General features: G+C 42.7%; 1 protein-coding gene and 1 pseudogene across 1 annotated transcript; both read left to right on the plus strand.

The window, feature by feature from the left end:
• LOC143858958 (uncharacterized) overlaps nucleotides 1-13,939 on the plus strand; it is a 101,129-nt pseudogene that overhangs the window by 82,579 nt on the left and 4,611 nt on the right.
• LOC143859378 (receptor kinase-like protein Xa21) lies at nucleotides 11,108-13,873 on the plus strand. Its single transcript, XM_077370098.1, has one exon. It carries the CDS (start codon nucleotides 11,108-11,110, stop codon nucleotides 13,871-13,873), a length of 2,766 nt encoding a protein of 921 aa, XP_077226213.1.

Here is a 13,939-nt window from a genome sequence, read left to right on the forward strand (position 1 = left end):
CCCTCGATTGGTGCGTCTCTTCTATGCCAATCTCACCATTTCCCCTTCCTTCTTCAAAATCGAATCTAAGGTGAAGAAAACTGTCATCAAACTCACCTATCAGACTTTTGCCACAGTATTTGGGATTAGCAATGACGGCCTCTTACACTATTTTTGGCCGGACGATGGGACGCATGAACTTGATGATATTGATCATGACACTGTCTATGGGCGGATAACACGGCGCTACCACCCTAATATGCCCGTACAATCTGCCGACCTCATTCCGGTTGCGCGCGTGCTCCATAACTTCATGTACCACATCTTCATACCTCGTGGTGGGATGCGTGAAGCCGTAAGACCCTTAGAGGCATATATTATCTACAGCATCCTAGAGGGCCGCCAGCTTTGTCTGCCATATATCATGTTTCGCTTCATGTTTCAGACCCCTGAACACTACCGATCTTCCTTGCCATATGGCATGATTCTCACCCGTGTCTTCCGGCACTTCGGCATCACCTTGGATGGAGAGATGACCATGACTCCTACTGCCCCGTTTGATGTTCCGACATTTAACCGCATGGCTCTTAATGAAGCAGCGATTGACATCGATGTTCACGATGGAGGAGGCTATGAAGCCGAGGACCAGCCTGCACCGGCACCTCAGCCTTCAGAAGATACATCTCAGTTCTGCACTCGCCAGGATTTGGCTCACATGCAGGAGGCCATTGAGCGATCCATGGCCTCTCAGTTTCAGCAGTTGTCTACCCATGTCGACTCTGCGATTTCGACTCGCTTCCACACCATGACTTCCCACTTTGATGACCAGTGGGCCGCCTATTATCGCTACATCTCCAGTGGTCAGTGGGGCCAGGCGCCGGGCAGTTCTTCTCATCACCCACCGCCTCCTTCGGAACAGTAGATAGCTCTAGTTCTCTGATGATGGATCCTGTGTTGTTCAGATTTCTTTTTATATTAGCCTTATCTATATATTTCTATAGTGTTTGGATTATCAGTTGGTTGTATGGATCATATTTAGGTAGTTGCTTGGATAGTAAGTTGGATCTTTTTGGGATGTATTCCGTTTTATATAATTCTGTCACTGTTATGATGTGTCGTGGATGCTATGTCCTTTGAGTGGTTGTACGCACTTTCATTGGCTCACACCTACTCTCTTTCCTTTTGTTCCACCTTTTTTGGTGATGACAAAAGGGGGAGAATATTTGAGCTCCCAAGTCATAATAATATGCATATATTAAGGGGGAGTAAAGCTCTATGCTCCATTTTTTTGGGACATCAATGCCCATGAAACGAACAAAAAGGTCAATAAATAAAGGTTGCAAAATGACAAACTTTATTGCGCCCTTTCTTACCAGCAGGGAAAAGCTTTTTGCAAACTTTTTTGCAAAATGACAAACTTTTTGCAAAATGAACAAAAAGGTCATATATATACAACCAATTTAATTTTCCAGTTCTTGAATTTTCTTACCAGCAGGGAAAAGCTTATTTTAACAATGCTTGCAAGGTAGAACTCATTCGAGCTTCAGAAAACTGGGCAGCCTTCAACTATGACAACCCATTCCACCTTAAGAAAACAGGGTTTCCCTCCAAAAATTACAGTATACCAGTAATTACAGTATACCATTAATTACAGTATAACAAAGAATACAGTATTCCACCTTCAAAAAATTGGATTTCCCTCATAAAACTGGGCAGCCTTCAACTATGCACACCACTAATTACAGTATACCATTAATTACAGTATAACAAAAAATTGAGTATTCCACCTTCAGAAAATTGGGTTTCCCTCATAAAACTGGGCAGCCTTCAACTATGCACACCACTAATTACAGTATACCATTAATTACAGTAGGGTCCAAAAAATAGAATATTCCACCTTCAAAAAATTGGGTTCTCCTCAGAAAACTTGCCAGCCTTCAACTATGCACACCACTATACCTCAAAAAATTATTATATACAGCAACTAATTACTGTGCACACTTTCAATTAATCCACTTCTCCTCCTTCATCCAACTGGAGCCTCCAATGCATTCTCCGCGGAATAATTACGTGAAAAAAGGAGCTGCACAAGGTACACCCGACCTACAACACCACCACCACACCGAATAAGTATGGAATCGGGGATGTTCTATACTACTTATTGACCTCAATATATTACGTATCATGTACCTATTGAAAACGGGGGCAGAGGGTCCAATGGAAGATTCATCAGGGAGTTGTCTCTCCATGGGAGGTTCTCTGCAAGTCCTTTTGTTGTGGCCTAGTTTTCCACAGATCGTACATTTGCGATGCACTCCACTCTGCAATTCGCGGTCAGTTCTTCTCGTTCGCGGCCGTCCAGGTGGTCTTTTCGCTATTGGAGGTAATACAGTCTGCAGAGGTTCTGGAGGCAGTTCCCATTGAGTGCGATCTACTGTAGGGTGAAGGACCTCACAGTACGTTTCCCGATACATCTGTATACGAAACCATTTATGGCAATAATCGTACTCATCAAAATCTGTGATGGCAATGGCTGCCATGGCATGTCCGCACGGAAGCCCAAGCGTTTGGAACTCACGACATGTACAGGTTTGTTGCAGCAAGTTTACGACATCATGATGATCACGGGACCTTACTTCAAATTCGTGCACACCTACTCGATAAGCAGTATATCCGCGACCCTGTTCCCTGGCCAGTCCCAAATGTTTTTCTGCATAATGCGTGCACTTTGTTTCCCATTGAAGGCCCATCGCTTGACGTTTCTGTATGTATTCGGAGCTCTTAAAACGAGTCAGCTCCACCGCAGCTGCAATCGGCAATTTTCTAGCATCCTTTAGCACTGCATTGTAACACTCCGATCTATTGGTGGTCAACACATCATATCTTTCCCCCTTGAAGTAGAAACTAGCCCAGTTTTCCTTCGGAATAGCGGCTATCCAGTTGTGTGCATTTTCATTCCTCGCCTTAATTTTTTCCATTGTGTCTATGAAAACACTCTCTCTCAAAGCCCTAGCAGCTCTCCAGAACAATTTCTTAAGTAAAGGGTCTTTGAAGTCGGTGTACAGATTGGCGGCGAGGTGACGCATGCAGTAGTTATGGTTTGCAATAGGCATTACTTTAGGCACTGCTTGCATCAACCCCTTTTGTCGATCGGAGCACAGGGTCAATGCGCCTATCCCCTCAGGCAATACGTGCCGCTTCACCAAATAGAGGAACCAGCACCAGCTATCTTCGTTCTCAGTCTCGACAACACCAAAAGCTAATGGAACTAAGCCGTTGTTCCCGTCTACCCCAACTGCGATCAGTAAGATTCCAAGATACTTTCCACGTAGATGCGTCCCATCGACCAAAACTATCGATCTGAGTGTTCGTTGGAAAGAACGTATGCTGGGACCAAATGCCCAGAATAAGCGAGCAAATTTATCATCTCCCCCTGGACGTAGATCTCTCGCTCGAAAAACACGCATGTAGGTGCCTGGGTTTGTTCTCATCATCTCAACTATCAGTGCAGGGAGCAAGCGGTACGAGTCCTCCACATTTCCACACTTTATTTCAAGGATGATGTTCATCGCAAGGTGTGCTCTACGGTAGGTCATGGTTATACCCCAGTGCGACTTCATGTACTGTCTTATGATCCTTGTCCCCACATCTTCTGGACGGTCAAATAGGGGTAAGCATGTCTCGGCAACCCATGGGGATGTAGCTAGATGATTATCATTGCCCTTTAAGTGAGATGTACACGTATGGTCGCTCACAAACTTCTTCACTAACACATAAGTCATACGGCTAATGCCTGATATACGCCACTTGCAACCTGGTTCTTTGCATACAACGGCATACTTCTTGGGAGTTGACCGTGACTTCTTGAACATGAATCGCTGCCGAATTGCATACTCCTTAACGGCCTTCTTGAACTGCTTCATATTTGGATACATAGCCCCAACAGTTAACTCATCGAACTGAAGATTATCTGCATCTACCTCATCAGCCCCAACATACATGTCGTCTACTTCCAGTGGCCGACTTGTGCCAGCAGGTAGAAATGGCCAACCATTGGCGGTAGGGGGAGCCACTTCTGTTGGCCTAAGATTTTCACCAGAATCTTCGTTCTGATTTTCATTTCCATTATAATTTTCAGGATCATGGGCGGCCTCATCACCCTCCTCATCCTGAACCTCAGCCTCGTCATCATCCTCATCATCATCCTCTGCAGGATCATCATCATTGTCATCTTCAGTTCTAAATTCTTCGAAATCACAACCGAAGACATGAAAATCATCCTCCAAAACGTTAATATGCTCCAACGGCACATCTGCATCATTCCCGGGGACAATGATATCTTCGGAGGTAGGGTTCTCATACATATCGTCCGAGAAGTTTTCATTTAGGCCAACTCGTACCCTACACAGTTCAACAATATAAAATTAGGATAGTAGATTGAGTACTTCAATATAAATAAAATTGTACAAGACATACCTTGAACTAAATTGTGCCGAGTCACCTCCTATGCTTGTATTACCCAATTCTGTTTCATATTCTCTTTCTAAGTCTACTTCAAAACGAGAGTCGGGAGTGACAGTTACTCGTTCCGATGGATATCTTAGGTGTGGAATCGGTGGAACGGAAGTAGGAGGTATGCATGCATTATGAGAGGGATTTTGAGAGGGAATCGGTGGTACAGAAGTCAAACGTATGGGCAGGTTATGAGAGGGATTTCGAGGTGAAAAGGAAGTAGAAGGTATGACATTGTTTGTGGGCAGAATTGAAGAATAAGATGAATTTAGGCCATTGTCAATTTTTGTTATGTATAGCATCACAGAGTTGAAATTATCTTTCTCAAGCACCTTAACCAACGATTGGAAGATTTCATCGCTATCGACGTCGATTAGAGTGCTTATATATGGATCAACAACATATCGACATTTGATGGATAGTGACACCCCTCCTCCCAATTCGACTGTGGATTAGAGCCTCCAATTCTTTAAGATTCATTCGGGGACTTACCAATAACAATTTCTTACTCCCACCAACATATTCCCAATTAACTTCATCCTTCAGTATGCCATCATAGTGTAACAGCAGAGAAAGCATTGTGCGTGCCAGTTTACGAAGACCTGCAAAGGGCAGACAAGATATGATAAGAAGCAGTACGTAAAGAGGGCTTCTCAAGGTGAATAAGTAGAGGCCGACATAAGCAAAACCTTCGGAGGCACACGTTGAAAGAAGAAAATATGACCTTCCTGATTGAAAACTTGTCTGCAAAAGGAGTATATGATATGGTTAAGACTTAAACATGAGAAGAAGATGATAACATATTTTGATTCTCAGTACATTTAATACCAGACTGAAGCATGGAAATAATTTAACATAAGTGAACATTGCATTTCAAGTACACAGGTCACAGTACGAAATCTAGTTTAAAGACGAAATCTACGAGAAATTAGTTTAACATGTTACATCTGGCAAGGATATAATATTTTCTTAATTAAATTACAGCAAAAGGGATTATGGGCCCTCAAATGGGGTAGGAGAAGTACCCTCGGAGGGTCCATCAAATCCAGAAGAAGGTCCTCAAGGTGTAAGGCATGGGTTTTCAGCTACAAAGAAGGGGTTATTAGTACCTAAGGGGGGCTTCTCAAGGGCAATAGAGGGGAGCTATGCATGGTATTAGAGAAGGGATTATGGGCCCTCAAATGGGGTAGAAGAAGTACCCTTGGAGGGTCCATCAAATCCATAAGATGGTCCTGAAGTTGAAAGTCATGGGTTTTCAGCTACAAAAAAGGGGTTATTAGTACGTAAGGGGGGCTTCTCAAGGGCAATAGAGGGGACCTATGGATGGTATTAGAGAAGGGATTATGGGCACTCAAATGGGGTAGGAGAAGTACCCTCAGAGGGTCCATCAAATCCAGAAGAAGGTCCTCAAGGTGAAAGGCATGGGTTTTCAGCTACAAAGAAGGGGTTATTAGTACCTAAGGGGGGCTTCTCAAGGGCAACCGAGGGGAGCTATGCATGGTATTAGAGAAGGGATTATGGGCACTCAAATGGGGTAGAAGAAGTACCCTTGGAGGGTCCATCAAATCCAGAAGAAAGTCCTGAAGTTGAAAGTCATGGGTTTTCAGCTACAAAAAAGGGGGTTATTAGTACCTAAGGGGGGCTTCTCAAGGGCAATAGAGGGGAGCTATGCATGGTATTAGAGAAGGGATTATGGGCCCTCAAATGGGGTAGAAGAAGTACCCTTGGAGGGTCCATCAAATCCATAAGATGGTCCTGAAGTTGAAAGTCATGGGTTTTCAGCTACAAAAAAGGGGTTATTAGTACGTAAGGGGGCTTCTCAAGGGCAATAGAGGGGACCTATGGATGGTATTAGAGAAGGGATTATGGGCACTCAAATGGGGTAGGAGAAGTACCCTCAGAGGGTCCATCAAATCCAGAAGAAGGTCCTCAAGGTCAAAGGCATGGGTTTTCAGCTACAAAGAAGGGATTATTAGTACCTAAGGGGGGCTTCTCAAGGGCAACCGAGGGGAGCTATGCATGGTATTAGAGAAGGGATTATGGGCACTCAAATGGGGTAGAAGAAGTACCCTTGGAGGGTCCATCAAATCCAGAAGAAAGTCCTGAAGTTGAAAGTCATGGGTTTTCAGCTACAAAAAGGGGTTATTAGTACCTAAGGGGGGCTTCTCAAGGGCAACCGAGGGGAGCTATGCATGGTATTAGAGAAGGGATTATGGGCACTCAAATGGGGTAGAAGAAGTACCCTTGGAGGGTCCATCAAATCCAGAAGATAGTCCTGAAGTTGAAAGTCATGGGTTTTCAGCTACAAAAAAGGGGTTATTAGTACGTAAGGGGGGCTTCTCAAGGGCAATAGAGGGGAGCTATGCATGGTATTAGAGAAGGGATTATGGGCCCTCAAATGGGGTAGAAGAAGTACCCTTGGGGGGTCCATGAAAGTCATGGGTTTTCAGCAACAAAAACGGGGTTATTAGTACGTAAGGGGGGCTTCTCAAGGGCAATAGAGGGGACCTATGGATGGTATTAGAGAAGGGATTATGGGCACTCAAATGGGGTAGGAGAAGTATCCTCAGAGGGTCCATCAAATCCAGAAGAAGGTCCTCAAGGTGAAAGGCATGGGTTTTCAGCTACAACGAAGGGGTTATTAGTACCTAAGGGGGGCTTCTCAAGGGCAACCGAGGGGAGCTATGCATGGTATTAGAGAAGGGATTATGGCACTCAAATGGGGTAGAAGAAGTACCCTTGGAGGGTCCATCAAATCCAGAAGAAAGTCCTGAAGTTGAAAGTCATGGGTTTTCAGCTACAAAAAAGGGGGTTATTAGTACCTAAGGGGGGCTTCTCAAGGGCAATAGAGGGGAGCTATGCATGGTATTAGAGAAGGGATTATGGGCCCTAAAATGGGGTAGAAGAAGTACCCTTGGAGGGTCCATCAAATCCAGAAGATGGTCGTCAAGTTGAAAGTTATGGGTTTTCAGCTACAAAAAAGGGGTTATTAGTACGTAAGGGGAGCTTCTCAAGGGCAATAGAGGGGAGCTATGCATGGTATTAGAGAAGGGATTATGGGCCCTCAAATGGGGTAGAAGAAGTACCCTTGGAGGGTCCATCAAATCCAGAAGAAAGTCCTGAAGTTGAAAGTCATGGGTTTTTAGCTACAAAAAAGGGGTTATCAGTACCTAAGGGGGGCTTCTCAAGGGCAACCGAGGGGAGCTATGCATTGTATTAGAGAAGGGATTATGGGCACTCAAATGGGGTAGAAGAAGTACCCTTGGAGGGTCCATCAAATCCAGAAGATAGTCCTGAAGTTGAAAGTCATGGGTTTTCAGCTACAAAAAAGGGGTTATTAGTACGTAAGGGGGGCTTCTCAAGGGCAATAGAGGGGAGCTATGCATGGTATTAGAGAAGGGATTATGGGCCCTCAAATGGGGTAGAAGAAGTACCCTTGGGGGGTCCATGAAAGTCATGGGTTTTCAGCTACAAAAAAGGGGTTATTAGTACGTAAGGGGGGCTTCTCAAGGGCAATAGAGGGGACCTATGGATGGTATTAGAGAAGGGATTATGGGCACTCAAATGGGGTAGGAGAAGTACCCTCAGAGGGTCCATCAAATCCAGAAGAAGGTCCTCAAGGTGAAAGGCATGGGTTTTCTGCTACAACGAAGGGGTTATTAGTACCTAAGGGGGGCTTCTCAAGGGCAACCGAGGGGAGCTATGCATGGTATTAGAGAAGGGATTATGGGCACTCAAATGGGGTAGAAGAAGTACCCTTGGAGGGTCCATCAAATCCAGAAGAAAGTCCTGAAGTTGAAAGTCATGGGTTTTGAGCTACAAAAAAGGGGGTTATTAGTACCTAAGGGGGGCTTCTCAAGGGCAATAGAGGGGAGCTATGCATGGTATTAGAGAAGGGATTATGGGCCCTCAAATGGGGTAGAAGAAGTACCCTTGGAGGGTCCATCAAATCCAGAAGATGGTCGTCAAGTTGAAAGTCATGGGTTTTCAGCTACAAAGAAGGGGTTATTAGTACCTATGGGGGGCTTCTCAAGGCCAATAGAGGGGACCTATGGATGGTATTAGAGAAGGGATTATGGGCCCTCAAATGGGGTAGGAGAAGTACCCTTGGAGGGTGCAGCAAATCCAAAGATGGTGCTCAAGTTGAAAGGCATTGGTTTTCAGCTACAAAGAAGGGGTTATTAGTACCTAAGGGGGGCTTCTCAAGGGCAATAGAGGGGAGCTATGCATGGTATTAGAGAAGGGATTATGGGCCCTCAAAAATTCAATCCCTACACTCTTCAAACTCATGTCTGTCTTCTTTTCGCAAGCACTTTCACATTTAACACCAAAGCTAAATGGGATAGCATGAGTTTTGAAATACTAATAATAGCAATATCTTATGGAGCACAACCACCCTTTGCGTATTATCATATCACGCTGCCACATTTCTCTTAAATAAAATGTTTGCAAATTATTTCTTTCAGATAGTAAAGAAAATAATATGAAAGATAACAAGGGGGTGAAGGCAACGGAGAAAGATATGTGATTGTATAAGAATGCCATCTGGAAACATGTACCCCAACTGTAAGAACTGTGTGTTTGCCACAAATGGTTTATTTTTTCTCTAAATATACACTCAACTCCTATTGTTAAAGCATCAATTTCTTTAATGTTTATCTTTTCAACAATTTGTTGCTCAAAATAAATGGATGTTAAGAAAGCTTTTATTCATGGAAAGTTCAAAAGCATAAATGTAGTTCAAAAGCTTTTAGTATGAGAGGTGAGACTACAAACTACATCTACATCTCTACTATGACAGGTGAGAATACAAATTTCTCAACTGACTACAAACTACATCTCTACTTCGTACTCACACCGAAGACAAATCATGAAAAATAAACTGAGACCAGGTAGGGTTTACTGTTTTCCAGGTTTCATACGTGCTTCACCTTCGTCGAGATCGCCGGAGAGATTGCCTACGGCTCTGTTTGGTTGTCAAAAATGAGGCATCTCATTAGAATTTTGTGAGAATTTTAGATGCCGGCACGTCGTTTGGTTGTGTTTTTCAAACCCGATGGTCAAAACACCCACAACAATGTCGGGATACGGTCGGCCCACGTGGCTCTCCAATGAGAACCGAATGGCAAACCCCCAAAACCGAGTTTCTGTATTAGAATTTCAACAGGAATGGCCTTCTCAAACGACGGATGAGGCTCCACGCACTGCTTCGTCGCATATCTTCTGCTAAATTCTTGTAATCAAATGGCATTTGGGAATTTAGTTCCAACAAAATCCTAGTAAGCATCCCTACAACCAAACTTTATTTCAAAACCCCACCCCCATAAGGTCCTTTCATTGCCATTCTGCACAAATCCCCTTTCACTTCCCCTTCCCCTTCCCGCCGAGATTCACGAACCAAACAGAGCCGTAGAGATCGCCGGAGAAGAGGACGGAAAAAAAAATAACACAGACGGGAGGAGAGAAGAGGGAAGAGAGAAGAGGGAAGAGAAAGAGAGGGAAACTGAAATACTTTTAAGTCATATCACCTATTTCTGCCACAAGGGCATTCTCGTCATTGAAAATTTTGAAAACCAAATTTTGACCCCCTTATGTCATTTTGGCTATAGCTAGACCCCTGTGTCATTATACGATTTATTTGACCCCCCTACGTCAAATCTTCTTATATTAGTGAAAGAAATGGATTGTCGTGGCTCTGTTTGGGTGGGTTCAAGTTATTTTTTCCATGAGTAAATAGTAGGCAATTTTAATTTTTTTTCCCTTTCCAAACTTTCCACAAGATTCCATAAATCCAAAGGAGGGGTGGGAAGATCATAATGCCACCCATAGGCCAAACTACTCTATAAATAAAGGGTATTCGTGTCTTTTTCAAACTTAATTTATATGCCGCGTGAAGTGACGGTGGAAAAATGGTCCCGGTGTGAGTGGTGTCAGTATCAAAATAGATAACTGTGTGGGTGGTGCCAGTATCAAAATAGATAACTGTGGATATTAGTGTGTTAGTGGTGTCAGTATCAAATATATGTGTCGATATCAGTGTAAGAGGGGCGGCTGGTGCCAGTTAGAGGGGGTGAATTTATCCTCAAGTAGTTAACCATTTTCAGTAGAATACTAAATATTAAATTTTAGTTAACCATCCTCAAGTAGTTAACCATTTTTTAAAGGTCTCGTATTCATTTGGTTCTGTATAAAATTGGGAGACAAAAAATAAATAAAATGTTGTCTTTGCTGAGCACAAGAAGAGCTTCAACCCGGATGGAGCTACCAGGTATGAGTCTTCTTAGTGTGCTTTGGTCATTTATCTCCTCTGTAAATATCCTTTCAGATCACGTCCAGGAAATTTGTTGGACTGGAATATGATTACAAAAATTTCTTTGTAAGGTGAGCCTTTTGTGGACCACTTTGAAGGGAAAAAAAAATCAAATGGTAGACTTGGAAATTAGGAGTCCAAATTCCACAAGACCAAAATTACTCGAGTTAAGAAAAAAAAGAAAGATAAAATGAAATTGGCAGTAAATGCACCATCATTTCTTTCTATATAAGTGTCTAGTGAGATGAAATAAAATTAGGAGACAAGAAAAAATCTTTGTATTTGTTCAGCAGAAGAAGAGCTTCAATGAGGATGGAGCTTTGGTCATTTATCTTCTCTGTAAATCTCTTCTTTGCCATGAACGTAGTACATTCAAATTCTGCAACCACCACCACCTTACTGGGAAATGAAGGAAATGAAACCGATCGAATGGCTCTGCTCGCTTTTAAGGATGGAATAACAAGTGATCCTCTTGGAGCCTTATCATCATGGAACCATACTCTCCATTTCTGCAATTGGAATGGAATCACGTGCGGTCGGAGGCATCAAAGGGTCACTGTATTGAACCTTAGTGGGCAGAACTTGCTCAGTGGGCAGACCTTGGTGGGTACTCTATCTCCTGGCATATCCAACCTCACCTTCCTTAGGGAAATCCACCTCCAAGAAAACAGCTTCAATGGCCAACTATCCCAAGATATTGGCCGTCTATTTAGACTGCAACATCTTAATATGAGCTATAATTCCTTGGGAGGGGAAATTCCATCCAATCTCACCCACTGTAGGGACCTTCGAGTCATCGAATTGCGTTACAATGAGTTTACAGGGAAAATTCCCATCCAACTTAGCACTCTACCGAAGCTATCCTTGTTGTTTCTTCGTCATAATAATCTTACAGGGAGCATTCCACCTCAACTAGGGAACGTTTCATCTCTCATCAATCTCGATTTACTTGGAAATAGTTTGGTGGGACACATCCCAGATGACCTGGCCCGAATTAATAACTTGAAACAGATCGTCCTTTCTGTGAATTTATTATCCGGTACGGTTCCTTCCTCTTTTTATAATAATCTCTCGTTTCTTGAGGTTTTTGCCGTGGTAGGTAACCAGTTACACGGAGCCCTTCCGCCCAACATAGGATTCTCTCTTCCTAAACTCCGATATCTACTTTTAGCAGGCAATCAATTTTCCGGACACATTCCAAATTCATTATCCAATGTTTCAAGTCTTGAATGGCTTGGAATGGATGTAAACCAGTTTAGCGGACCGGTGCCTGAAAATATTGGATGGGCAAGGAATCTACTCACGTTTGACATGAGCTATAATTACCTAGGCCTTGGTAGAGCTGATGACTTGAAATTTATCACTTCTTTGACCAACTGTAGTAATCTAAATGAGTTGTCCATACAGACAAATCATTTTGTTGGCCTATTTCCCAACTCCATAGCCAATCTCTCAACTCACCTTTATTGGTTGGTAATAGGACAAAACCAAATTTCTGGTAACATCCCCAGTCAGATCGGGAATCTCATCAACTTAAAAGCTTTGGGTATATATTCAACCTTCATCACGGGTTCTATTCCCACTTCAATTGGGATGCTCCAGAACTTACAACGACTCTACTTGGGAAATAATAGTTTGTCCGGGAAAATCCCATACAATATTGGAAATATTACTCAATTGACCAACCTCGATTTAGAATATAACAACCTGCAAGGAAGCATACCTCTATCTCTTGCAAACTGTACAAAGCTTTTAAGATTGAGCCTTTCTCCAAATAACCTAACAGGTACGATACCAAAACAAATTATTGGCCTTTCTTCGCTATCAATCGCACTCTATTTGTCTCAAAATTTATTTACTGGCTCCCTCCCATCAGAAGTGGGTAACTTGAAAATTCTAGAGCTATTGGATGTTTCTCAGAACAAATTGTCAGGTGAAATCCCAAGCACTCTTGCAAATTGTAAGAGCATGCGAGAACTTTATATGCAGGGTAACGCCTTCCGAGGAGATGTTTCGTCAGTTTTTACTACATTAACATCCATTGAAGCCCTTGATCTTTCAGACAATAACTTCTCAGGGAAAATTCCAAAATATCTAGAGGGGTTTAAGTTTCTACAATATCTAAACTTGTCTTTCAATAATTTTGAGGGTGAAGTTCCAAAACAAGGGGTCTTTGGAAATGCCAGTGCAATTTCAGTCACGGGAAATGATAATCTTTGTGGTGGTATCCCAGAATTAAAGTTGCCTACATGCCCAGTGCTAGCTAATGACAGACGAGGAAAAGCCCATGTTTCTAGAGTAATCATCCTAGTAGTTAGTGTGGTTGTATGTTTGATTTTCTTATTGTGTGTCCCTGCTTCACTTTATTCGGTAAGAAAGTCAAGGAAGAAACCATCTTCCCTATCTTCTATGGAGGGCCGGCATTTAAAGGTTTCTTATGCAGAGCTCTGTAAAGCAACAGATGGGTTCTCTTCAGCCAATTTGATAGGCACGGGAAGTTATGGATCAGTTTATAAGGGAATCCTCAGTCGCATTGAAAATGTTGTTGCTGTCAAAGTGCTCAACCTTCACTTAAGGGGAGCTGCAAAGAGTTTCATAGCTGAATGCAACGCATTGAGAAACATTCGTCATCGAAATCTTGTGAAGATCATAACTTCTTGTTCAAGCACCGATTTTGGAGGTAATGATTTCAAAGCTCTCGTGCTTGAGTTCATGCCAAATGAGAGTCTAGAGAAGTGGTTGCATTCAAAATTAGATGGGCAACATCAATTAGGAAGTTTAAACTTCATTAAGAGATTAAACATAGCAATTGACATAGCTTCTGCACTGGATTATCTTCACCATCATTGCCATACACCGATTGCTCATTGTGATCTAAAGCCAAGCAACATTTTTTTGGATGAAGACATGAATGCTCATGTGGGTGATTTTGGGTTAGCCAAGTTTTATCCAAGAATCATTCAGAGCTCATCTGAAGATCAAAGCAGCACAACTGTATTAAAGGGAACTATTGGGTACATTGCTCCAGGTAATAAATTTATCAATTTTCTTCATCCTATCTATTCTCAATGAGTTCTATAAAATATTTCTCACTTATTAGGTATATAATGTAGTGCAACAAAGGCTAAATTAGCATCT

The sequence above is a fragment of the Tasmannia lanceolata genome, unplaced genomic scaffold (assembly GCF_043159265.1).
Source record: "Tasmannia lanceolata isolate RefF3 unplaced genomic scaffold, GAP_Taslan_0.1 ptg000029l, whole genome shotgun sequence".
Lineage (NCBI taxonomy): Eukaryota > Viridiplantae > Streptophyta > Magnoliopsida > Canellales > Winteraceae > Tasmannia > Tasmannia lanceolata.